The 27,759-nt window shown below is 43.0% G+C and overlaps 1 protein-coding gene across 3 annotated transcripts in view; it reads right to left on the reverse strand.

The window, feature by feature from the left end:
* FRMD3 (FERM domain containing 3) overlaps window positions 1-27,759 on the reverse strand; it is a 302,421-nt gene that overhangs the window by 69,721 nt on the left and 204,941 nt on the right. For all 3 annotated transcript variants that reach the window (XM_039250404.1, XM_039250403.1, XM_039250405.1), the window contains exons 7-10: window positions 15,174-15,261; window positions 13,521-13,609; window positions 9,994-10,057; window positions 8,100-8,188 (exon numbers count right to left, since the gene is read on the reverse strand). In XM_039250404.1, coding sequence (XP_039106335.1) covers window positions 8,100-8,188; window positions 9,994-10,057; window positions 13,521-13,609; window positions 15,174-15,261 — 330 coding nt within the window. The remainder of the gene's footprint in view (window positions 1-8,099; window positions 8,189-9,993; window positions 10,058-13,520; window positions 13,610-15,173; window positions 15,262-27,759) is intronic.

A 27,759-nucleotide genomic window follows, 5' to 3' on the forward strand; every position in this document is an offset into this window, starting at 1 on the left:
GAACCTCGAGATCACGACCTGAGCTGAAGTTGGACGCTCCACTGACTGAACCACCCAGCTGCCCCTGGGTTGAGATCTTTAATGGACTTCTAACAGGGGAGTTTATCCCAAGAGCTCGAACAACATAAACCTCTGGGAAGCACGTAGGATGGAGGTAGATGGTCAGGGGAAAAGAGAGGTGGCTGGGTTACAGGACATGTCTCCAGGTGTTTCCAATCCTGGCCATATGCCAGCAGCATCTGGAATGGGGGTTAAAACTCAGGCTCCATCGCTAGAGATTCTCATTCAGCAGGTCTGACTTTTTATCATACACCCCAGCATTCCAAGGCAGTACACTTGCATCTAAGAACTCAGAGTCCCCATAATCTCCTTGAATGACCCAAAAGATGCTGTTTTACCTGGGAGAGCAGAGGCCCAAGGCTCCTACCTGCTTCTGGGGGTTTTCCAAGCCTCAGTTTGTCCATGAATTTTTTAAGGGGCAGGGGGGAGGGTATTACAATAGTTAATTCATAGTGTTCTGAGGAGGGTTAAGCAAGATCAAATGATTGAAAGCTCCTGACCATTGTAGAATAGTTTTCCTCCCTTCCTAAGATCACTCTCAAACCTCTCCATTGCCTTCTCACTATTGAGCAGCCAGAGCCAATCCTCTTAACCATGGAGATGCCGGGGAACTATTTCAAACACTCTGGAAGCCAATAAGAGAACCTCCATGCTCTAACTAGTGGACGTGTTCCGGGGCTCATTTCACCAGGCTCTCTCATCAACAAGGGGCCCAGAGCAAAAGCCTGCCCACTGAAGGCAATGAATGCACAAAAGCTAAACAGCAATTCTGTCTCCTCCAGTCTCTCTCCTGTCTGCCCTCTCCCCACTGCCATCTGCAGCCCCCGACCAAAATCCCAGCACAGAAGCTACAGAAGACTGTTCTCAAACATCAGACTCACAGAGAAACCCAGATAGTCCCCAGTTTACCAACAACACCTGGCTTGACAACAACTACGTGTCCACATGGTGGCCTGGCCACAGCCCCCCACCATCTCCACCCCAGGACTGCAGCCACTGTAGCCCGAGATCCCTTCCTACCACATTAGGGGGTTCTGCCCAGTCCCGACATTGAAGCTGTGCTTTCAGTGGAGTACCTGGGGCCCCTGGGTGGCTCAGTCGGTTGAGCGTCCGACTCTTGATTTCAGCTCAAGCCATGATCTCACAGTTCGTGAGTTCGAGCCCCGCATCAGGCTCGGCACTGATGCTATGGAGCCTACTTGGACTCTCTCCCTCCCTCTCCGCTCCTCCCCTGCTTGCACTCTCTCTCTAAAAATAAATATATAAAACTTAGGAAAAAAAGCCTTTAACAAATGAAATGAATAAATAAATGGGGTACCACGTGCAAGATGTGCCATGCATGCAGACAGTGCCTGGAATACTTGAAGTGCTCACTAAGTGACAGGGTCATGTGACACACAGCCCCACCTCTAACCTCCCCCCCCTCACCCTGGCACCTACTACTACAGGTGCTGGGGAGATGTTGGGTGGTGGTCTAAGAGGTCACCTATAGAATCAACATACAACTTCCCATTTTATCATGGTTGGCAGCTTGTGGGGTACCTACAGCCATAACAACGCAAGTAATTATTGAGCACCCACTATGGGCCATGTACCATCCAAAGTATCTCAAACATATTAATTTGATTTATCCTCATAGCTATCTCTTAAGAGGAAGCAATCCACCTTTTTCTGGGAGGAAACTGAGGCACAGAGGGGTTAATTCCCTTAACAATGGTAACATAATAGAAGCTGGAAAAACTGAGCTGCAAATACAGATCTGTATTTTTAAATTAATGCATTAGCCATGAAGGTTCTCAGACTTCAGATTCACCCAACAGGCTTCTCAAAACACAAGTTTCTGATTCAGTAAGTCTGGGGTGGTGCCCAAGAATCTGCATTTCTAGCAAGTTCCCAGGCCATGCTGATGCTGGTCTAATGACCCTACTTTAAGAATCACTGGATCAGAGCACTTAACCCTAGCCTGCACATTAGCACCACCTGGGAAAGATTTAGTTCTACCAACACCTAGATCTCTCATCCCAGATTCTGACTTTTTTTAATGACAAATTATTGAGATCTAATCCACATACCATAAAGTTTACCCTTGTAGGTCATACACATCAGTGGTCTTTAATATAATTCACAAAATTAAAAAAAGATTTTTCATCGCCCCAGAAGAAACCAGCTTCTCATTTCCTGCCCTCACCTCCTCCACCCCAGTGTCCTAGGCAATCACTAAGCTACTTTCTGTCTGTAAGGATTTGCCTATTCTGGACGTTTCACACAAATAGAATCGTACAATACGTGGCCTTTTATGTCTTGCTTCTTTCCACATAGCTCCATGCTTTTTTTTTTTTTTTAATGTTTGTTTATTTTTGAGAGAGAGCGTGACCACGGGAGGGACAGATAGGGAGGGAAACAGACTCCCAAGCAGGCTCCACACTGTCAACCTAGATAGAGCCCGACGCAGGGCTCAAACTCACAAACTGTGAGATCATGACCCAAACAAAACCAAGAATCAGATGCTTAACGGACTGAGCCCTCCAGGCACCCCAAGCTTTATGTTGTCCAGGCCCATCCGTGCTGTGGCACAGAGCAGTACTTCATTCCTCTGAACAGCTGAACAAATAAATGTCCATTGCACGGATATTTCTCTTTCTTTTTTCTGTTCATCACTTGATGAACACTGTAGCTATTATGAATAATGCCACTATGAACATTTGTGTCCATGTTTTTGTGAAGACTGGGATTCTGATTTAATTGGATTTAGGGTTGGGTCCACAGCTTGGTAGTTTTTAAAAGCTCCCCCAGGTGGTTCTAATGTGCAGTGAGCTCTGAGAACCATTGGATTAGAACCTTATTACTCAAAGAGTAGTCCATGGGCCTGCAGCCCAGCCTCACCAGGAAGCTTCTTAGAAACATGGACTTGGGTCACCTGGGTAATTCAGTTGGTTGAGCATCTGACCCGGCTCAGGTCATGATCTTGTGGTTCATGAGTTCGAGCCCCATGTCAGGCACTGTGCTGACAGCTCAGAGCCTGGAGCCTGTTTTGAATTCTTTGTCTCCCTCTCTCTCTATTCTTCCCCTGCTTGCATTCTGTCTCTCTCTCTCTCAAAAATAAATAAACATTAATAAATTTCTTTTAAGAAATATTGACTCTGTGGGCACCTGGGTGGCTTAGTCAGTGGAGCATCTGACTTTTGATTTCGGCTCAGGTCATGATCCCTATAGTCCCTAGAGATCCCTAGAGATCCCTAGAGGATTAAGCCCCATGTCGGGCTCCACACTAAGCAGAGCCTACTTAAGATTCTCTCTCTCAATATCTCTTTCGTTTTGCCCCCTCCCCCACTTGCTCTCTCTCTCTCTCTCTCAAAAAGAAATATAGACTCTGATCCCCACCCCAATCTAGTGAATCACAATTCACATTCTGACAGGATCTGTGGATAACTCATGTGCTCACAGAAGTGCAAGAGGCACTCGTGTAGTGAGCTGTCTGCGTCCTTACCTACCAAGTGTAATGCCATTTCTCTGACAAAATACGTACCAAAATCTGGGCAAGAAATGGGTTAGGGACTGCCTTTATCCCCTGCAAACAATTCTGTACAAAAGTTGAGGGTGAAGAGTGTCATATGAGCCTCTATGGTGTCCCCGGAGCACGGCATGACGCAAGTGTGACAGATTCACTGAATGGAACCCTGAGTCCCCAAACCCTTTACCACATCCAGCGTGCGCCTGGGGAACCAGCACCACAGGAGCAGTGGCACCTAGAAAACACGCAGCAGAAAGGAAGCTCTGAAATGGTGACTGCCTGTCAGGGGATCCCCTGGGGATTGGAGCAGGAGGGAGAATCAGAGTTTCTGCACTGGGCTCCATTCCCAGGCAGCAGATCTCAGAGCCAGGGCTTTCCAACCTGATGGGTGTCTCTGGGCCAGCTGACAACTAGCAGCACATTCATGTTTTAAAAGCACACCAAGGAATTCCTCGGAGTCAGCCACCCACCTCCCTGTTCCCAGGGCAGGTCAGGCAGGAAAGGAGGAAGCAAGCCACCCTCAACCCAGGAAACGAAATCAGAAAATCTGGGTATTGCTCTGCCAGCAGAGACCATTACAACACAGTGCCAGGTGGACAGAGTTAGAAGCAGGTGCCCACCCCTGAGCTTAACAGAATTGGAACCCTTCAGAGTCAAGGGCCTGGACTCTGCAACGAACTGGTGCTCAAAAACCTTTAGTCATCAGTGGAGGGGGAAGTAGTCGTGGTCACTGCTGTGATAACCACTCCTCGATGGTCAGTGTGCCTGGTACAACTAAGCACTGACCAGCAGGTATGACCGATCACATTTTAAATGCAAAACAAAGTCGGGGCTCAGGGTTTAAGTGCTTTGTTCCAGGCCACACCGCTAGTAAATTACAGATCAAGACTCAAAGCCAAGTCTTTCACTTCCAAGGCCCACTCTCATTAACACTCGGCCACAGGGAGGCAAACGAGTCTCGCCTGAATCCCTGTCCCCTCCATTGTTGAGATGAGAAAGCTGAGACCAGACCTGTCCGAGGTCACACAGCTGCGTCAGAATAAGTCATATCTTTCCTTCTCCTTGAAAAACAGGGATGGTTATGGAACAATGAAGGAACAAAGGGTTCCAACGGAACTCAGGTAAGTACAAATATTAGGGATCAGATGTCCCCATGAGGGAGATGGGGATAGCCTGGTCTAACAAAGCGGAGGTGCAATGACTCCATCACCTCTAGAAAGAAGGTTCTCAATGTATGATGGTTTGATTTATGGTATTTTTAACATAGGATGCTTTATCAGGGTGTAGTCCCATCATAAGTCAAGGAAGATCTGTACGGTGCCACTCATCCTGTCCACTCAAGCCTCTGGGTCTTCGGAAGCATCCACAGAAGAGGGGGAGAGGTTCCTCTGATGTGCCTGGTCGGCCCGTCTAATAATAGCATTATCACACTGACCTCTTCCCTCGCTGCCAGCTAATGCACACACCCTAAAATGTGCAAAACAAATCCCCCAGTGTGCAGGGCTTTTCTCCTTCTTCCCCCTCTTTTCAATTCTGGTTTTGCCTTTATTTGACTCCATCCATCAACAGACTCCCTCATGGGTGATAAAACAATATGTGTGCGAAGAACCAGTTAATGGCCAAAGTTACTCTTTGCTAGAGATCCTAGAATTTCACTAAGGATCTTCAAAGCTGTGCTAAACCCCTCCCAAGAAGGGCTTACTGAGATGCCTCTAAAAGGTCTATCTACGGAGCGTTCCCCTTCCTTACACCCTCCCCTTACACTGAGTGTGGCCAAAAGCCATCTAACTCTCCTCTGCTGCCTCTTTCCCCATGGCTGAGCCCTCTGTTCCTGGCCCCTCATCTCCTCCCGGTCTGCCTCATCTACCCTCCACTCCAGCCTTGTGTAGCTGCTTATTACCCACAATGTCTTCCACTTTCCTGCCTTGGTCTTTTTTTTTTTTCAGAATGCCCTTTCACCACCTTGCTCCCCTAGAGGCAAGACTCACCCCTATTTTGGGTCCTCCCCCCCAGCATTTTATTTGTACTTCCCTTTTGGTCGTTATCACAAAATACAATCTCCTATGGATAGGAACCATGCCTTATCAATTGATCCAGGCAATATCCTTTTAATGCATGAGGTCTTTAGCAGATACAAAGCTAAGAAGAACCCAGTTCCTCCCTTCAGAGAGATCTGATCTAATAAAGATGTGTACATCAAAATCTACAATAAAATAGGTCACGATGCATCTTGTTTTGCTTTGTTTCAAAACTCCCATCTAACAGCTCCCTCATTTGTGAGAAAAGATTCATTCAAACTAACTAGATGTCTCTAAATTATCCCTTGACAGGAACCAGATGATTTCATCAAAGGAGGAACAGAAGAGTTCCAAAAGCTTAGGATCCAAAAATAGTTTGTCAGTTTCTCAACATGTTGCGCATACAGTTACCCAATGATCCAAAACACCACCCCTAGGTATAAACCTAAAATAACAGCCTGTAGAAAAACTTTTATATGGATATACCTAGAGCATTATTCATCATAAAAAAGGGAACAACCCAAATGCCCATCAACTGATGAATACATAAACAAAACATGGCCTATCCAAACAATGGATTATTCAGCCATAGAAAGAAATGAAGGAGTGATAAATGCTACAACATGAATGAACCTTGAAAACATTACCTTAAGTGAAAGAAGCCAGGCACAAAAGGCCACATAGGTTATGATTCTGTTTATATGAATGTCCAGAATGGGTAAATCCATAAACACAGAAAGTAAATCAATGGTTGCCAAGGTCTTGGGGAGGGAGGGGATGGGGAGTGACTTGTTAATGGATGCAAGGTTTCTTTGGGGGAGTGATAAAAATGGAATTAGACGGCGGTGATGGTTGTGTGACTTTGTGAATTATACTAAAAATCACTGAATGTATACTTTAAAAGAGTGAATTTTGTGGTATATGATCTCAATTTTTAAATAATTACAAACAACAAAATATGTGCAGGCCTCAACTAGAGACAGAGCCTCAAACCCTCTGCCTCTTCCTCTCCCAGCTGTCACATATAGGACAGACTTGCACATGCTGATTTCAGAGGCCATCAGGTACCCTTTCACACCAGTTCCCCAAAACCATGAGGGACCCACTGATGCTTTGAGGTGAAGACAATTGTGAGAAGCTCTTGATACACATTCTCATTCACAGCCTTGTGTAGTTAATCTCATCCGAGGGCTTTCAAACTATGCTCCTGACAGGATCTGCCTGGGACTGAGGGGTCTCCCAGGACATGGGACTGTCACCTGGTCACCCAAGCTCCTGAGAAGCAGTGAGCAATGGGCGAAAGGTCTCCGGTCCCCAGTCCCAACTCTGACCCCTGCCAACAACCACAGCTTCTCTATTTTTACCTATTTTTATCTAAAGCATGCTAGGCTTTGCCTATATATGTTTGAGGAAAAAAGCTCTGTGGATAATAAAAGGATTTGAAAAAGAAGGTCTAAGCCATCATTCTCCTCATCCTTGTCAGCCAAAGCCCAGGAGGTCCAGAAACTCAGCATTTTCTAAAGAGCATGGCAGAATTCAGTGTTGGGGGCTGATGGAGCAAAAGTACCCTGAATGAGTTCCGGGGACCAGCAGTGCTGATACCCTGGGCAGGGCTGGCCCGGGCTCTTACCTGCGTCCACCACCACTGCTCTCCCAGTGACTAAATGTGCCTCAAAGAGGAGAAGCTGGAACTCAGTGGAAAGTCCTTAATTTGAAGCTCTTTCGAAGCCTGAGAGTGTTATCGGTGGTTTCTGAAGTCCTGTCCAGTACTGATTTTCCATGATGTTTGACTCCAGCGGCATTCTGCCCGCAAACATTTGGCTCTCATCTCTGTACGCTAAAGGCCTCTGATTATGAACACCGGTGACTCTGCCAAAGCTTTCCTTTTCTGGTTTTGAGAGCACATTCAGCCCACCTTCAGAGTAAGCCAGAGAGAGTATGAACTCTGCCCTCTGAAGTGGCCTTCCACCAAAATGAATGGGGAATCAGTGGACAAACAGCCTGCGCCCTTTGCTGGTCAGTGGGAGAACTCGGAGGCATGTTCTACAGCCTGATAGAGTCCCCCAGCGGGGCTGAACACGGCTGCCCTCACAAGTGACCTGCTCAACAATATGCCCTATATCGTTTGCTGTCCCATCTCTCTTCCCTACTCCCCTACTGGTATGTCCAGAAACCACATCCCAAAGAAACTACTTGAACTCAGCTCATCTTGAGGTCTGCTTCCAAGGGAGGCACCCAACCCAAACCAGATTCTGTGAATGGAAATAACAATGCTAAAAACAAACAAACGGCCCACAGCAATTCTATGGGCGTCACCCAACATAGAGCTCAGGCTTGGCTGGGCCAACAGTGGTTGGGAGTCACCCTGCATGACACACTGAACTTATAATTCCCTTCAGTGTAATAAAAAGGACTGAATTAAAAGAAATGATTATGAGGCTATTTGCAAAATATAAATGGTTCTATGGTGGCTTTAAAATCCTGTGATTCAATGAATAAAAGCTACTCACTTATAAAAGGCCTGGTTCTCCACCCCACACTTCCAAAGATGTTTGCAGGCAGCTGGTGTTGAAGTATGGAATGCCAACATGGCTTTTTTCTAATAAAAAAGACAAAACAAAATAAGAATAGGCATGTTAAACATAGTTTATGTTTTTCATGTTGCATCCTGCCACCTACTACACAAATTAAAAGTAATTTATGCATTACTATGGTCTTAAAAGTATTGTTGGGGGACCTGGGTGGCTCAGTTGGTTGAGCATCCAACTCTTGATTTTGGCTCAGGTCATGATCCCAGGGTCATGGGACCGAGCCCCATGTCAGGCTCTACGCTAAGCACGGAGCCTGTTTAAGATTCTCTCTCTCTCTCTCTCTCTCTCTCTCTCCCTCTACCCCTTCCCACCCCTGCTCACATGCACTTTCTCTCTAAAACAAAAAAAGAAAGAAAGAAAGAAAAGTGTTTTTGAAATGGTGTCTCCCCCTCCCTCACCCTTTGCAGACATCATGAATCTATCTGGGCCTAGTTTCTAACAAAAAACAGCCTCACAATCCTTCGCAACACTCCAGGCACCACTCACCTCTCGGTCAGACTTGGATTCCTTTAAAAACGTATTTGCCATCCTTCAATAACCAGTGCTTGTACTGAAAACTAGGCTCAAGAAAAGCTGCAGACTTCCAGACCTAGCTCTGAGGTTCAGAGCCTCCCTAACAGCTTCCTCTCAAATGCATTCCCAGATTAACCCCACCTACAAGTGGTAACTTCTTTATGTGAAGACTCCTGGGGCATCTAGACTCTATTCATGAAACTCTAGCTAGCAGTGGTTGATTAATACAGCTTTGAAAGTATTCTTCACTTGTTTCATAAATCTATACTTTGGCAGATTACAGAGGTAGGAGGTGGTCCCATTTTATTTTACTTTTAAATTCCAGTTAGTTAACACAAAGTGTAATATTAGTTTCAGGAGGAGGCTCCATTTGCTATTTCTCAAGTCTATCGGAGGATATTTTTTTACACAGCAGTATATGATTCCGCATTGCTCACTGACTTTGGTCTTTTTTTTTCTTTTCTTTTCTTTATTTTTTTTTCTTACAAATAGTTTATTGTCAAGTTGGTTTCCATATAACACCCAGTGCTCATCCCCACAAGTGCCCTCCTCCATGCCCATCACCCCCCTTCCCCTCCTCCCCACCCCCATCAGCCCTCTGTGTGTTCTCAGCATTCAAGAGTCTCTCATGGTTTGCCTCTCTCCCTTTTCCCCACCATTTCCCCCCTTCTTCTCCCCCTTGTTCCTCAGTTAAGTTCCTCCTAATCCTCCTATACGTGCAAACATATGATATTTGTCCTTCTCTGCCTGACTTATTTCGCTCAGCATAACACCCTCAAGGTCCATCCGCGTTGCTACAAATGGCCAGATTTCGTTCTATCGCCATGTAGTATTCCATGGTATAGATAAACCACATCTTCTTGATCCATTCATCTGTTGATGGACACTTAGGCTCTTTCCATGTTTTAGCTATTGTGGAGAGTGCTGCTATGAACATTGGGGTACATGTGCACCTATGCATCAGCAATACTGTATCCCTTGGGTAAATTCCTAGCAGTGCTATTGCTGGGTCATAGGGGAGTTCTATTGCTATTTTCCTGAGGAACCTCCACACTGTTTTCCAGAGGGGCTGCACCAGTTTGCATTCCCACCAACAGTATGACTTTTGGTCTTAAATGTGCAAACCCCCTATTTGTTTACCTCTCAGATGTTCAGGTGGAGCTTCCATTAGCATCATTAAACTTCAAAGTGGTGGTGTCCTAGGGCTACAACACTAAAGGCACGTTTTATGCCTGTGTCCCACTCACACACATGCACACATGCACACACAACTACAGGTAATTCAAAAGCAGTAGCTGACCTCCTTCTGGGTGCCAATCACATAAAATGTCTTCCCTTCAAACTTCAATTTGCAGACATCCGGCCTAAGAAAAGAAAATCTCTTTGGGTGAGATGGAAACAAAAACAAAAAGAAAAACAACCAAAAAAAACCCCTGGCAGCTAACCAAGGTACCTGGGTTTCCCAGAGGAATCTGGCTGACTCAAAAATACCGAGCAGACTGCAATGAAATAAGATATTATCTTATCATCAGTGAAGGCCTAATGAGCAGTGAAAAGCCCCCAAGTGAATTCTACAGCAATTTGCCTCCCAAGAGAGTCTCCGTAGGCAGCTCAGAATTATTTATTCCATTTTTTACAGTCAAGTTGCATCTCTCTTCCAAGAAGCTCTGGCGGTTTCGTGAACATTAACGACCAAAACAGTATTAACCGGCCAACCCACTTTGTGAGGTAGGAAGAATGTGATTATTTCAGGTTTGAGTAATGAAATGACACGGATTCACAGTATCTGCATCCCTCACCCTTTCACATCCATCAGGGAACACACACGACACTGCAAAATTTTCATTTCTGCCCTCCCTGTTCACAAAAGAATCATTTTATTAGATAATGAGATGTTCAAAATTGTGAGGACAACTTGACACACTGGACTCAGAAGAGTGACTTCTGGTTTTATCTTAAGGAGCTGCTCAATTTTTTTTCTTAAATAGTTTATTGTCAAGTTGGTTTCCATATAACACCCAGTGCTCATCCCCACAAGTGCCCTCCTCCATGCCCATCACCCCCCTATCAGCCCTCAGTTTGTTCTCAGCATTCAAGAGTTTCTCATGGTTTGCCTCCCTCCCTCTCCCCCACTATTTTTCCCCTTCTCCTGCCCTATGATCCTCTGTTAATTCCACCAAATCCACCTATATGTGAAAACATATGGTATATATCCTTCTCTGCCTGACTTATTTCACTCAGCATAACACCCTCAAGTTCCATCCACATTGAAGGAGATGCCCAATTAAAATCTGCCTTAAGTGGGGATCTTAGGTCACCTCCTTGGTGAGAAGATATATGTAGAGAGGAGAGACAATTCTATTTCTATTCCTTTGATCTAATTCCTAGGAGACTGACATGTGCCCCTGTGCTTTTCCTTGGGGGGGGTTGGGGGGGACAGTGTGGTCACATTAAGCTGTTCAAACTTAGGAAAGCATTTGCAAGAGTGACAGAGATCAATGGGTGTTAAAAAACAAAAACAAAACAAAACTAGGATTAATGTGGGAATCAAATTTGTTTTAGTAACTTGTCCACAGCTGTTCCAAACACACGCGCCTAAGCAGAGGCTAGAAAAGGGTGGGGATGACATCAAACATCCCACCAGGAACTCCAAGACCTAGAACCCAGAAACAAACGGTCTAAGGATTGTCCATCTCAACACTTCTGTGGACCCAGAAAGAAACGGAAGCCCAAGGGGGCAGTGAATTGCAATTAATCTGCACTGGAGACCTGTCAGGTTCTTCCCTATCTAGTTCAGAGTTGAGGCCATTCAGAAACCTGAGGATCTAGCATTTGTCAGGACTCCCCAGTCTTCTGTGGTCCTAGGGTATGATCGGAGAATTTCCCAAATTTTCCAGGCTTCCCAAAGTGAGTAGGAATTCCTAGGGAGCTTATTCTGAAATGGCCTGAAGGGTGATTAATAAATACCCTTCTTTACGAGGCGCAGAAAACACAGAGAAGAAACATAGTCGCCCGACAGTGCTACACATACACAAAATGTCAGAGTTTGTGAATCCCACCACTCAGACACAGTCACATCTGCTTCTCCCCCATCTCCCCTCCTCCCTGAAGAGCAGTCAGATATAACTGATTCCTACCTTATGGATGAATACACAGAGACTCAGAAAAGCTAAAAGGTTTATTACAGGTAAGTTTTGAGAACACTCATTGTGGAGAAAGAGAACAAGTGGGCATGGAGGGGAGCTGAAAAGTAGGAACTAAACAAAAGACAGTGACAGAGAGGTCAAGGAAGAGATTGGTGAAATTGGGGGTCTCAGAAAGAGAGGGCTGGTCATAAGGAAGAGCTGATGGTGCAGCAGCAGATTGGACATAAATTGGCTGATGCTAACCCAGCAGAGCAGGTTTGAAGGGGAAGGGGGAGGTGCCAGGAGGACAGTACACAAAGAGAGGGTGTTGATAAAGGGGTGCTTAGAAGAAATCCTGAAGGCAACAGAACGTCAAAACCGAGGTTCAGGAAAAGTGTAAGAGCATTTCCAGCCCAGGACTGAAAATGGATGCCCACTGGCCCATCAAGAACAACTTCAGACCACAGGGGTGAGCCCACCACCCAGTGAGACAGGATGGGGATGACAAACCTGTCAGGGGCCATCAGGGAGGAAACGAAATCAAGCTGAATCTGTGAATAACATTGAGCCTTTACAGTATTCCATGTATGTTCAGCCTTCTCGCTCTTTGCCCAAACCATCTTGCTCCTTGATTTGACCCAGCAGGTGCTGCTGGTCACCTATATCCTGCTCCATCTTCCCACTTCTGTACTGATGTGACTCAGACTTTTTTCTTCCTCCAGGTGACATGTTCATACAGATGATGCTCTTTTCAGCTGCAAGAGGTAGGTCTTGATTTGACCAGCCCAGTCATGGAGTCCCTACTCTTCTCGGAGGGATTGGCTTAAGTAGGTGCCTGTAATCCAATCCTACCCTATTAGATACATGGGAACTCTCCTACAGGGGCTTCTGTTAAACAAGTCATCCTCGTTTTAATAAGAGACACATGGAAGGGATGGTCTCCTCCAAGTGCTGGGTATTGCTGTATGAAGATGCGATGGACAGAGTTGCATGAGTGGCCATCTTATGACCATGAGCTGGAGACAAAAGCCACTGCCCAGGGATGACAGAGAAGAAAATGGAGACCCAGATCCTTCGTGGTGTCATCAGGCAGTTAGCTTAAAGGATCATGGAAATGCCTGACCTCTGGAACTTCTGCCATGTGAGATAACCAGTCCACTTATTGGTGAGCCACTGTGAGGAGACATTCCTGTTACTTTGTGCCAAAAGCATCTTCACTGATATATTGGATAACACAGGACAATTCTGCAACGAAGGACCCAACAGAAGAGAATGGAGGAAAGTGAGCAGGAGAAGAGGGTCCTGAGTTATTTAAGTGAACTTGCACCTTTACCCTGCCCTACCCCAGGGTCACCCCCCTGGCCAGAGCAGCAGCTCCTGGTGAGGAAACACTGGACACCTTGTCTCTGGAGACAGAGTCCCTGAGCCCAAGACATACCCCAGGTCTACTGAAGTCTAGGGCAACCTAGATTGGCTTTTATTATAGATGAATAATCCCTTCATAATGACACTCCATGGCAAAGAAATGAATGCTAAGCGCTCTACCAGACATTTCCAGTATGTGTTCCCACCAACACTGCCAAAGGATTCCCCTTTCTCCAGACATTTCCAAACAAAACAAAAACAAACAGACAAACAAAGGTTGGGAAAGAAAAACAAGATTAAGAAAAATGGTAAGCCAGTTTCCCAAAGAAGTACTTACCATTTGATCAAATGGATTCTCTTATTTCCCTGAAATACCACAAAGCCTGCTGCAGTGAACCCTAAAAATGTTGTTGTGCCTGTTGAATCCTGAAAAAAATATATATAAACAAAAACATATGGATTGAGAAATATATAAATAAATGATAAATGGTATGCTCATTCATCTTCCTCCTGGATTAATTTCAGGTTAATTCCATTGGTCATGGCAATAAACTAAGTTTCTGAGATGAGACTTGCAAGGATAATACTTCTAAAATCCAGGGAAGGTCGAGGAATATGTAGCTTTTTCCTCAGAGGAACAGACCTTCTACCTCTCCAGGAACATCCTGAAAAAATACAGATTAGTCCTAAACTACTCTATTTCAAGTGTGTCCTGGGGCCACCTGAGTTCTCAGATCTGCCCTATAATGTGGGCAAACTGTGCTCAGTCATCATTAGCCCCCAAACCAAAGACGCTATGAAACCAATGCCCTGAGCATCTAACTTAACTTCATTCAATTCTACACAAAATTCCTGGCAATTTTAAAGTAAAGAAAGGTCCAGAAATGCCTACTTTGCTTCTAGCCTCAACCAGAGAAACTAAGCATAGATCACTAAAGGCAAAGGAAAGAGAACAAAAATCAAGCCTGTTTCCAAGTAATAAATAAAACAAACAGAGGGGCTCAAAATTGTGGATAAAATCTAATTTGCTAAATGGAATAAACCGATTTATACCATTACTAGGAAGAGGATTCTGGCCAATATGCTAAAATACTTGCATGGGCAGAGCAAGAAGCAGCCTATGCCAATGTGAACAAGTACCACCAGCTCTCTGCCTGCTGTAATCATCTGGAGAGCCTGCTCTGTACTCCCACAGAGCCTGATATAATTGGGTAGCAGGAGTATATGAAGTTTTCCAGATGCTTCTAATGAGCAGCCTGCACTAAAATCTACAGAACTAGTACTTTATCAAATACCATTAGCTGGTTCCATATGGGTAAAGAAATATTCCAGAAGGACTCAAGAACTGACCTTTAAGAGCCTGGCCGATTCAAATGCTTAGTTTAGGATTCCAGTTAGTGTCTGGTTGATGTGTAGCTAGTATAGGGTATGGAAAGGAAAAAACCATTTTCATTTCTGGAAAATGTGTGCATCATCTTGGGGGCTTGTTAAAAAAGCACATTCCCCCACCCTCTGCGATTCTGATTCAGCAGCTCTGGGGTGGAGCCCAGGTGATTCTGATACATTCTTGAGAAAAATACTGTCAAGTGATATGAACAATGGAGACAGGAAAAACGATTATTCCTAATGTCAAAATATAATCTTAAGTCTTTTTTTTTTCTTCCACCTTCCCGAGTTTTCAGGAGTTCGTTCTTGCTGACAATGATCCTGAAAATAAATCTGTCAGGATCCTGTAACTTCTCAGGGGTAGAACCATCCACTTTATGGATGAATGAATCATGTGTGTTAACTGATGAAACACATAGCAATGAGCAAGCAATTGGAAGGCTGCAATGGAGAAAATCAACTACCAGAACATGACACTGCAGCCTACTGTTGTCCTGTCCAATTAGGGGCAATGGATCAGGCTGTAGAAATATCCTGCATGTCAATTAACTCTCTTGTGGGCAAAACAATCATTTTATGTCCACCTGCTATGAGGGGCACTCACCTTGCATGGGTGGGGGTCTACCCCATAGGTTTCCAAAGTGTGAGCTTTCAGGAGTAAGTTAAATTCAGCATCTGGTGGGCTCTGGCCTCTAAAATCACACAAGAATAGTTTAGGGTGTTAATACAGAAAATTATAGAAACACAGAGTCCCTTCATTCAATAAAATGTGATATCGTAAACTACAGAGAGACATCCCTACATAAATAGTAATCAGGAAGGCTGATCACTATCCCTCACCATGAAAGGCCCTTTGCTAAGAAATCTAAGCCCGTGTTCCTTGCCTAATTGTTCCGTAAAAACTTACATGTACTCTGAGGGCTCCAGTGATCCGTACGGTTAATCAACATTATCAAGTTACCAATAAGTAAGCCTTGCAAATTCAATCTTAATATGAAATAGAAGTCAGCATCTGTTCTTTCCCACTCACTTAAAAAGATTATCCAGGGTAAATAAGCATTCCTTTTTGCTCAGGGTAAAACATGGGCAATCCCATTACCCTATCAACAAGCCTGAACAAAGCCATCTGGTAGGATGAACTGTCAACCATTCCACTGGAAAGCTCTGGATTTTGAAAGGAAATCTCAGCCACTAATCCTAGCCATGTCCTCTGGGGTGGTAAACAAGGGCTTGGCCTCAGCAAGGGGGAAAGGGGCTGCAATACAGATGGCCGTCAAGCCTTTTGAGGCTAAATTCCAAAGCAGGATTGCACAGCATTTCAAAGACTCCACTTTGATTAACGTTAATATCCCACACGTATCTCAGAGAATCCAAACCATTCCCTAAGGATAAATATGTAACCCCAACAACCAAGAAGAGCTTGCTAAAGAAAACAACAGGAATTTGTTTTTATTTCCAAAACATAAGATTATATTGTCATATTAAATCTATTTCCACCCACGCTTCTCCCCATGGATGGATTTCCTCCCCTCCCCCTCAAGACAGCTACATCACGATGCCTCTAAATCAAAACAGTATCCCATCTACCTTCTCCCTAAAGCCTTTTGGGATCTTCTCTTTACTCTGAATGACTGAAATGTCACTACGATATGTCTAAGGAGTGTCTTTACCCATCATGATCAGCACTGTGGGGACACTTTCAATCCAATGATTCCTATTTTTCCCTGGCTATTTCTTTTCTTCCCAACGTCCTTCCTCTTCCCCAACCTTTCTTTCTTTCTCTTCTCTCCTTTGGGAGCCCCAAGTAAACGGATTTTTGGAACCTCTAGGTCTATCCACCATGCCTTATAACCTTTGCTTCATTCTCTTAAATTGGTCTTTTTATACATTCTGTATCATTTCTTAATCCAAATTTCTAGCTTGCTAATTTATTCTTCAGCCTCATGCATTCTGCTTTCAATACCATTTGAGTTTTTCAAAATATAAATTAAATGTTGCATTTCCAGTGTAATATCTAATTGGCTCTGGAAATAGCTGCCTGTTCTTATTTTATACAATAAATTCCTTTTATTCGTCTGAGGAAAGCCCAGGTTGTTCCCTTTAAAGTCCAATCCTGTTTACACCGTTAATGCTGTTTTCTTGGGGATGGTCATTGGTTGGCTGAGTCAGAATCTCTCATTCACAGAGTTGATGTTTCCTTAAGTGTTTGGTGATCCATGAACGGGAATTCATTTTTGTATTCATTTTACTTGTTTAATGCAGTGGCCTCCGGAGCTTGTAGGGAAGGAGCAGGAGGTGGGGCATGCCATCTGGGAAGAGTGTGTGCTAGTAACTTGATTTCAAACTGAAAGTTGTAGTTCCTCCAGGTGTTGCCCACACACAGGGTACCTACAGCTCAAGCCTGCTGTTGCCCATGAGAAACCAGAGAAAGAGGTCAAAGCTTCCCATCTGTGTCGAATGCAGTTTCACACTCACAATGATGGCCACCTGTGTATCTGTTGCTTGAAGCGTCCAGAACCACTCCTACCCTATGTGGGTATTTAACCTGGATTTGCTCCATCTATTTCCCATCTTCCAGAGACACTGTAGGACTTCTGGCCCAAAAATGGTATTCTTCCCTGAATCTGCTTTCTAGTACTTTTTCTATTATCTATAGGGACTTAGAGAAGGAAGAAAAGGCAGCCATATGTGGTCTTTTCAAAGAAGAGATCATTTTTAATTCATCCTTTACAGAACAGATTTCTGAGGGATTAACCAAAACACCTGCTTTAAGAAAATAAAGTCTTTCTAAAGCCTTTCAGGCTTTCCTCCTCTTGAGTCCTAGTGTTCTAAAGTTTCACCATGATATGTATAAAAACAGTATCCTTATTCATCCTAATCAGCACTGTACGGGCCCTTTCAATACAATGCCTATCTTTGATTCTTTTTTCAAGTCACAGTCATTGTTAATTATTTCTCTTCTTGATACCATAACAATAGGCTCAGAAAAGTCACCGACTATATTGATGGGGAAGGGAAAGGGATCTGGGGGAAAAGTTTTCTCAATACATGCAGGTATTTCTCCATAGCTCTTGTGCAAGTTCTAGGAGTAATAGCTTCCCTTCCACTGAAAAACAAATCATTGAATCCAAATATTGGATGCTATTTCCTTCTCTGCAACACTCTCACTCACTCACTCACTCACTCACTCACCATGAGGCTCCAAAGAGGGACAAAGCACAGAGCTGAGCTGTCCAGCATCTGCTGGCCCTCAACGCAGAATTTCAGCCTAATGACCCAGATGGAGGCCAAAGGGAGCCAGGACCCCAGGACTGGAGCCAAAGTAGCCCCAGGCCATTAGCTCTGCTTGATAACCCTGCTTGACATGAAAGGGCTCTACTACATCCCACACTAATAAGCCACTCCTGAGAGCTGGCCATTCTCCCTAGTGGTTACATTATCAGCACCTCTGAATAAACCACACAGTGTTCTTAAAATCCAGGTTTGGTTTTCAAGCACACCCCTCTTTTCTATTCATTCTGGGAACAAGTTCATCGTGAAATCTGGAAGTTCATGTTGGAAAAGGAATGGGTTCTGCTTGCCTGGGTGGTCTGACCACTGTCCTGTCCTTTGTAAATGTGATAGGCATCTGATTTCTAGCTGCAAACACTGAGCCACAGATGGCAGCAGGTGCAGGGCTACACAGCTCCAGAGAAGGGCGGCCGTGAAAGTCAAAGACCTCCACTCACTGGGAGATCACATCCAGAGTGTGAAATGGAAGCCCCGGTACAGAAGATTTCAGCAACAAGTATAATTAAAAAAAAAAAAAGGACTTCTATGTAGAATTTTGTTTAAACTCCCATAAATCTATAAACAATAATTTTTTAAATATAAAAATGTATATATGTGTGTGTGTGTATATATATCAAAAGAAGAATCAGCAAAAGACTTAAATAGGCATTTTATCAGATATCCGAATAGCCTACAATTACATGAAAATGGGCTTAACCTCCTCATGATCAGCAAAACGCAAATTAAAACTATGAGAAATCATTTATATGTCATGTATACATTATATACATTTAAATAGCTAAAATTTAAAACATGGTACCAAGCACTCATGAGGATTTGCAGAAAAAGCAACTCCTAGACTGCTGGTGGGACAGCAATCCGGTAGAACTACGTGGGAAATTGGCATTATCTACAAAAGTCCAACATGTTTACCTTGTAATACAGCAATTCCATTAATAGTTTTATACGCAACAGAAACTTGGGTGTGCTGCACCAAGAAATACATAGAATTCTCATAGTAGTGCCCTTTGTAGCAGTAAAAATTGGGAAATTCAAATGTCGATGCATAAGAGAATGGAGAGACAATGGAATGTCTACAGCCACAAATTAAATGAATTAAAGCTACATACAACATGGGCAACTATCACAAAGATAAAACTGAACAAAAGAGGCCAAATATAAATGAGTACACACTGAATGAATTTGTTTATAATGGCTTTTTAAAATGAGCAAAACACAACTAACGTGTTAAAAATCAGAGATGAGATTCCACTTGGAGAGGAGAGGAGAGAGAAGGTAAATGTTGAGAAAGGGGCAGAACAGGAGCTTCTGAGCTGTTACCAATTCTCGTGACTTGGGTGGTAGTTACACACATGCTTGCTTTGGTAATAATTCATCTAGCTTTACATTTATGTTCTGTGTACTTTTCTGAATCTGTGTTCTATTTCAATTTTTAAGAGCATAAGAGGAAAGATTAAAAAAAAGTTATGGGACACCTGGGTGGCTCAATCAGTTAATCATCTGACTTTGGCTCAGGTCATGATTTCATGGTTTGTGAGTTTGAGCCATGCATCGGGCTCTGTGCTGACAGCCCATGTTTGGAGTCTGCTTCAGATTCTGTCTCCTTCTTTCTTTCTCTCCCTGTTCCACCCCCCCCCCCGCTCACGTGCTCTCTCTCCCTCTCAAAAAAATAAACATTAAAAAAATTTTTTTAAATGTTATGAAGCACAGAGAACCCTCACGTATTGTGGGTGTGAATGTAAGCTGGAGCAACTCATTAGCAAACAAGCTACCACTTCCTAGAAAAGCAAACACTATACAAACTCTATGGCCCTCCAAATTCCACACTTGGGTTTATACCTAGGCTAGGAACTCCTTTACATATGCTCCCATGAGAATTATTCAAGAAGCTGTAATGACTTTGTAATAGCAAAAACCTGGAAATAACCCAAATGCCCGTCAACAGAATGGATACATAAAATGTGACATATTCGTATCATAGAGTATTAGTTACAAAGAAGTACAAATAAAGACCTATGGCTACAGGCATCCACATGGAAAAACCTCAAAAGCAATGTTGACAGGGGAATGCTAGATGCAAGAATACAGAATGATTCCATTTATATGAAAGTCAAAAAGCAATGCATTATTTGGTGATAAATATCAGGTACACTTACAAAAGCAAAATAAGAGAGTGAATAACTCCAAATTCAGAACAGTGCAGGGGAAGGAAAGAGGTGATCTGGGAAGAGTGCACAGGAGATTTCGGGGCATCTGGTGATATTCTAATTCATAAACAGAGTTAGCAGGTCATGGGTGTCTTTCCAACTATTTTTTTAAGGTTTTTAAATTTATTTTTGAGAGAGAGAGAGAGAGAGAGATAACGGGGAAGGGACAGACAGAGATGGAGACACAGAATCCGAAACAGGCTCCAGGCTCTGGGCAGTCATCACAGAGCCTTATGAGGGCTCAAACTCATGAACCATGAGATCATGACCTGAGTTGAAGGGAGATGCTTAACCAACTGAGTCATCCAGGCGCCCCTCAGCTACTCTTTAAATTATATATATATATAAATATGTATATATATATGTATATATATATGTATATATATATGTAGTCTTATGTGTTATGTGTTATGTACTTGCAATGGTTAAAAAAGGAATAATTCCTGCCCTTTTAACAGAAGAGTTATTGAAAAAAATATTCAGTCTAAAAGAACAAAACAGAATTGATTAGGAATATAATGGATCTATACAGGCATTCAGGGCTACCTTTTACTAACTCTACTGTTCCGAGCAATATATAATCATTTATGTTGTCAAACAATATATATATATATATATATAGTCACTTAGCACTCATAAAGGAGATATTCTTATCATCATTTCTGTCATTCAAAAAGGAAAAGTAACTTGCTCAAGGTTCCTCAACTAGTAGGTAAGCACCCAAGTGAAGTTCAAACCCAGGTCTGCCTGGTTCCAAAGCACTGCTCAGTGCCTTCACCACCATCACTACCAACACAATGCGATCATGCCATTACAGAGCAAAGAAAATGACATGGTTTCTATCAATTCTTATTTAAAAAGCCTTTTTCAAAATCTAAACATTGCATCTTCTCAGTGATGAGTCAATCCGTCTCAGGTGCCTGATACTTATTTATTAAGTATTTATTAAGTGGCCTAGTACAGAAAAAGTCTGCTGAATTCTTAAGGTAGCAAGTGAACACAGGAGTAGGAAACAACTAAAGCTGTCTTTCTTTGATTCCATGAAACGAAGATGAAAATAATGCCAACACCTTGAAGATTTGGTGTACAGAGTATGAGGTTGACGGATTAAAAGCCAGTAGACTAATGCCTGGCACAGAGTACGGCCTCTCCTCACCCTCTAACAGTATGAGTTCCCCCGCTGGCACTGCACATGACTGAAAACAGAATCATGAGGCTGAGGGAAATGTCAGGAAGCATGTCAAGATATTCACAGCAAAGACAAGACCCCTCTTTAAAATAAAAGTCCTCAAATTGGCATTGTTTGCCTTGGGTTTGATTGCAGATCTCCAACAGCTAAGCACTGAAAAGACCTTATCTATAAAAGCCAGACACAGAGAAAGGCTATCTGCAAGTGCTCAGAGTATAAAAGGGTTCAAACCTGTGGAGGAAACATGGAGACCCCGATGGCACTGGAAACTGTGTCTCCCTGACTCACTGAAAAAGAAACCAGTGAATGATCAGGTTTTCAGGAAGACACTAAGACCAATTAAACACACTTTTTTATACCCGCTCAGATAACCCTCTGGACGTTTGTTTCTGGCAAAAACTCTGTTTGGTAATGGAAAATAATGATTTTCTATCCTTTGAATCTTATATCAGAAACTGTTCTACTAAGATTAATAGTGCCTCTAATGAGACGCTTAAATGAAAGACCAGTGACTAGCTGAATTCTTTAAAAGTTACCAATTCTCTAAAAATATGCTTTTCTAATAAATTAGGTGAGGTTGAGTAATTGTGTATTTAGCTATGTATCTCCCTTCTGCCTACTGGTGTTCTTTTTTGCCAAAAGGGACACTCTCTTATTGATCTCTCTTTAGCATACCATTACATAGACTACAAAAATATACAGCATCCTAAGAATGAGTGCAGATTATTCATACACATTAATTGTGCAAATCATTCATGTATGTTAATAAATGAGGTGTGGGTCTTGCCAGCAGGACCTGGATTGCTTGGAGCGCGGTTGGCAGGAAGAGGTGGATTTGGTTTCACCTGATCCATTTGGGTCTTTGAGATGCAGAATTAAACTCAGCAAAGTAGAATTCTCAAGATAAGTTAGGCTAGGCTTGGCTGTCACTTGGTTGAAAACTTTAGATTTTACTCACCACTGGCTTCTCAAGCTTCAGCAGGGCTTGAGATCTTAGCACCCATTAAACTCCAGAAAGTTCTCTATGCTTTATAGCATTGCTGTCAATTTTTTGAGCTTCAAAGAGTCTCCTTTGCTCTCTAGTTCCATCGCTGGCCCTCTGCCCTTCAGAAGGACCTCCCTGTGGTCATTTCCCTGCTATTGGCTAAAACTACCCTGCCCTGGCTGAAGATCTACAGTGTCTTGGAGGGGTTTCACTCACCTCTCCAATCCTGTCTAACTTCTTTCTTCTTTACTTGGTGAAGGCCTAGGGCTAAACAGTGGTGGGAAAGTGCAACTCACTCTGTAGCTGGAGTCTTTGCGGTCCCAATGAGTTAAGTCAGCCCACCGTGGCCATCAAAGGCTTGTTAAGGGTTCAGTTAGCTCCCCTTGACCCCACCTAAGGCATATTCATATTCCTCCTTTTCCCCCCTCCCCCAGACACCATCAGAAGTGAAAGCAAGTGCAGGTCTCCACTGTCCCAGGAAGGACATTCTGGATTTTAGTATTTAGGTTTCTTTTCTCTCAGATTGGTTTCAAAAATAGGATTCTGTAGCCTATGTAGCTTGCGGTATTATCTTGGTGTTGGGGAGAGATCAATGACTCATGTTTTCTACATTCTAACTAGGATTGAGAGTCCCCAGTTTGTCATTTCTAGTTGTTTACTTAGAGGAACACGGGCTCTTGTGAACTCCTTGGGGACCACTGGGAACCATTCCCATGAGAGCATTAGACAGAACACTACTCATTTGGGTAACCGCCATGCTATGAGGGAGACGTGGTAATGCCCAGGGGCCAGGCAAGGACAGGCTCCCAGGAGAGCAGCCACTTAGGAAGATGTACAGGAAAACTCAGGTTTCAGGTCAAGGGCTATTGCTTCTTATCTGTAGGTCCTTGGATAAATTAATTTTTTAGGCATCTCTTTTCTTATTGGTACAAGAAGATGGTCTCAAACTCAACACCAACAGAGGGAAAAGGTGAATGGGCCAACCAGGGATGGTGGCAATTTGGAGAGCAAATGAGTCTCCCACAGAGCACTGCTTCCTAGCTCTGGCTGAGCACTGCTGCATAGGGGAAAGCCTGGCCTTACCACATCTCCTAGGTGCAAGTCAAGCTGGGGTTTTATGGCAACTGATGCCATTTTTAAAGCTGAATTTGGCCCAAAGACCATACATCTGAGTCAGAGCATAATTCAACTACTGTCATTTTATAACCCCTGCTTTGGGCTCTAAGAGTCCCAGAGGTGCAATAACCGGGTGTCAAGTTTTTGGCTTTTGGCTAGTGGCTTCTTGATATTCAAGATATTCAGGTGGTAGTTGTAGCTGTGTAGGACCAATAAAATTATGCAGGAAGTTAATTTTTACTTTGTGAGTATGGTTTTTTAGATAAAAATCTTTCAAAACATGAGGTTATGGGAGAGTATAGATGATGAAGGGGATTCCAGCTTGGTGGTGAAGCAGTTGAAGACCATGGGCTAGGTCATGCAACACATCCACAGTTCCTAACACAGAGCTGCCTTGCAACACAATAAGTACTTGTTGCATCAACAGATGAACAAACAGACGTATGGATGAGTCACGAATGGGTGTTTGGATGGACAGATAGATGCATTGATGAATTATGGATGGGTATGTGGATGGACAGAGGGATGGCAGGATGTTATAAGCTCATCTAAAGTTCAAAAAGCCTTTGACTATGCATAATTTACATGTCACATGTTGGGGTGATCAAAGAATACATTAAGTCATGGCTGATTCAAGCTGTCAATACTATCCTTCTCTCCTTCTTCAAAGCCATGTTGCACTTTGGTGACTTTGCTCTTTCACATTTCAAGTCACTGTAGCCAGATTTCACCTGTATAAAAACATTGGTGGCTTGGGTGCATACATGACACATACATGATTTGCCCGTGGCCTATCCCTCCCTAGAAATGTCCCCGATTCTAAGCCACATAATACAAGGATTCAGTTTTTACAGGAGAAAAATTTGACACCAAATAATTCCTTCTTCCAATTCTTACACCAAATAACAACAGAGAATGGAAATGGATTTGATGATCTATCATAGAAAAATATTCTAGGGCTTTACAATGAGATACTTGAGAAAATAAAGGGCACAGGAAGGGGGTAGTAGAGATGGAAGAAAGCACAGCTCAAGAAAGGTTAGAAGTTTTACAGTAATCTGAGCTTTCCCATTTCCTTTTATATAATAAATACTCTTCCCCAAGCTGCACAAAAAACATTTCCTAAGGGAGCTCTTTTGATCTGTTCATCAGAAGCACAGGTAGAGGGTATTTATCATTGCAGGTCACTTCCAGAAGACTAGACATATTTTGACACCATAAATCCTTGCCAGGAAGCACATGATTTACAGAGAATGTGAATTTTGAAAAATAAAAAGATAGTGACTCTGTACGGAATACACTCAGTGTCATTATTGCTTCCAGAACAAGCCTCGCTGCATCAGATCATTATGATGATAGCTAATTGGATGATTTCTCTGCTTTTTATGGACAGGGAATGTACTTCATCAAAACCACTTCACCACCAAGTGAGACTTTTGAATATTTGAAAGCTGATGACCTGTGCCTGAAGCTAATCCAAATGTCTTTGCCTCTAATGAGAAACCTGATAAACTGGTATTGAGAGAACTAGCTGAGTAGAAAGCCTAGGAAACCCTCCAGAGAAGCCTCAAAGGTATTTCTGATAGTGAAATCAATCATATTCTTAATCTTCAACCCTCAGGACTAATGGAATGGGTATTCCATTCCCTTCTAACCCCCATGATTAAAGCTGTGGAAAACAGTAACCAAGACCGGCAAAAATAACAGAATCGTCACACCCCTGGGGATTGTGGCTACAGCTTCTTCCAGCCACCAGAGGGCTCTCGAAGGAAGACTAACCTTAGTGCTAAGCAGCCCCAGTGTTAGGACCTCATCTCTGCATACCACACTCAAATGAAATCTGTAAATGACAAGAAATTTTTTCTTCTACATAGTCCTAAAGCCAAATACGGCTTTTATCTTAAAATTATCTACAGAGGCAGGACAGTGAAGCAGAAATTGATCCCAGACCTGCTCTATCACATGTTTAGAACAGGAGTCCACAACTAACACCCGTGGGTCAAATCTGGCCCACCATCTGTTTCGTCAATCAAGTTTTACTGAATCCTAGCCCACTAATTTATGTATTGTTTCGGTCTTTTCTGCTCTACAAAATCATAGCTAAGTGGCTGTAACAAAGATCCAGAAAGCCAAAAAATTTATCTATCCCTGATCTAGAAGAATCATTCAGCCTCAGTGGGTTTTAGCCCTAATCTCTATTCAATAATGTGAATCACATATCCCCACATCCTCTAGTTTACAGGTTATTAGGCAGCCCAATGATGCCTGTATAAAATCTCTTTGAATAAAACATTCACTGCACACCTATTAGAATGGCCAAAATCAAGAACGCTGAAAACACCAAATGCCTGTGAGGAAGTATGGGGACCAATAGAAACTCTCATTCATTGCTGGTAGGAATGCAGCCACTTTGGAAGACTGTTTGGTGATTTCTTTCAAAACTAAACATACCCTCACCATACAATCCTGCAATCGTGTTCCTTAGTATTTACCAAAGGGGTTGGAAATTTATGCCCACACAAAAACCCTACACATGACTGTTTATAGCATCCTTATCCATAATTGCCAAAGCTTGGAAGCATCCAAAATGTCCTTCAGTAGGTGAGTGGATAAATTATTGTCGGACATACCAACAATAGAATATTATTCAGCAAGAAATGAGCTATGGGTGAAAACACACGGAGGGACTTTGAATGCATATTGCTAAGTGAAAGAAGATAATCTGAAAAAGCTACACACTGTATGATTCCAACGACATGATGTTCTGGCAAAGGCAAAGCTATGGATCCACTAAAAACATCAGAGTCTGCCAGTGGCTGTGAGGGAGGGAGAGATGAACAAGGCAGAGCACGGAGAGTTTCCAGGGCAGTGAAACCATTCTGCATGATACTCTAATGGTGGATACGTGTCATTACACTACTGTCCATGGAATGTACAATACCCAGAGTGAACCCCAAGGCAAACTACAGGTTGTGGGTGATCATGATGTCTCAGAGTACGCTGATCAATTGCAACAAAGACACCGCTCTGGTGGGGATATGGATAATGGGAGAGGCTATGCGGGGAGAATAGGGGATATCTCCATACATTCCACTCAATTTTGCTGTGAATCTAAAAAATAAAGTTTTTAAATTAAATAAAAGGCTAATTTTATTTTATTTTTTTTTTTTTACAAATAGTTTATTGTCAAATTAGTTTTTACATAACACTCAGTGCTCATCCCCAAAGTGCCCTCCTTCATGCCCCTCCCCCCCTCCCCCCCACATCCATCAGTCCTCAGTTTTTGTCAGCATTCAAGAGTCTCTCATGGTTTGTAAAAGGCTAATTTTAAAATCTTATTAGCTAATGAGATTACAAAGGCCATTAAGAGTTGTGTGGTTTATCTATACAACGGAATACTACATGGCAATGAGAAAGAATGAAATCTGGCCATGTATAGCAACATGGATGGACCTTGATGTCATGCCGAGCGAAATAAGTCAGGCAGAAAAGGACAAATATCATATGTTTGCACGTATAGGAGGATTGGGAGGAACTTAACAGAGGACCATGGGGGAGAAGAAGGGGAGAAATGGTGGGGGAAAGGGAGAGAGGCAAACCATGAGAGACTCTTGAATGCTGAGAACAAACTGAGGACTAATGGGAGTAGGGGGGAAGGGGGAGACGGGCATGGAGGAGGGAACTTGTTGGGATGAGCACCGGGTGTTATATGGAAACCAACTTGACAATAAACTATTTGTAAAAAAAAAAAAAAAAGAGTTGTTTGCAAAAAATAGTTACAAATAGAGAGGGAGGGAGGCAAACCATAAGAGACTCTTAAATACAGAGAACAAACTGAGGGTTGATGGCGGGTGTGGGGTGAGGGGAAAGTGGGTGATAGGCATTGAGGAGGGCACTTGTTGGGATGAGCACTGGGTATTGTATGTAAGCCAATTTGACAACAGATTATATTAAAGAACAAAGAGTTGTTTGCCAGCTATTTTCAGTTTGCACCTTCCTTGCCATTAGGTAGGACCATGTGACTAGTTATGGCCACAACAGTTAAGTGGAAGTGACATGTATCACTTCCAAGCTGAAGGAAGACCTTCTAGAACTCTTTTCCCTTTGGCTCAACAACTGGCAAATTCAAGCCTATAAGGGCCTTGAGTGACAATGGTGAGCAGAGACCCTTAGCTGACATCTGACAAATACCGAGCTGAACAATAAGCTTCTCTCATTCTAAACACATAGCTTTTGGAGTTGTTCCCTGATCAAAATCTAGTTTATTGTGACTAATATAGAGATGATCAATAACTATGTTGGTATATTTGCAAAACTGTGACCTCCCTACCTAACCCCCTGTTCAGATGGCACATTTAAGGAAGCAAAGTTGACCCAGCCATAAATTTCAATCTTCATTCAC

This window comes from Hyaena hyaena, unplaced genomic scaffold (genome assembly GCF_003009895.1).
Source record: "Hyaena hyaena isolate Hyena2069 unplaced genomic scaffold, ASM300989v1 scaffold_369, whole genome shotgun sequence".
NCBI lineage: Eukaryota > Metazoa > Chordata > Mammalia > Carnivora > Hyaenidae > Hyaena > Hyaena hyaena.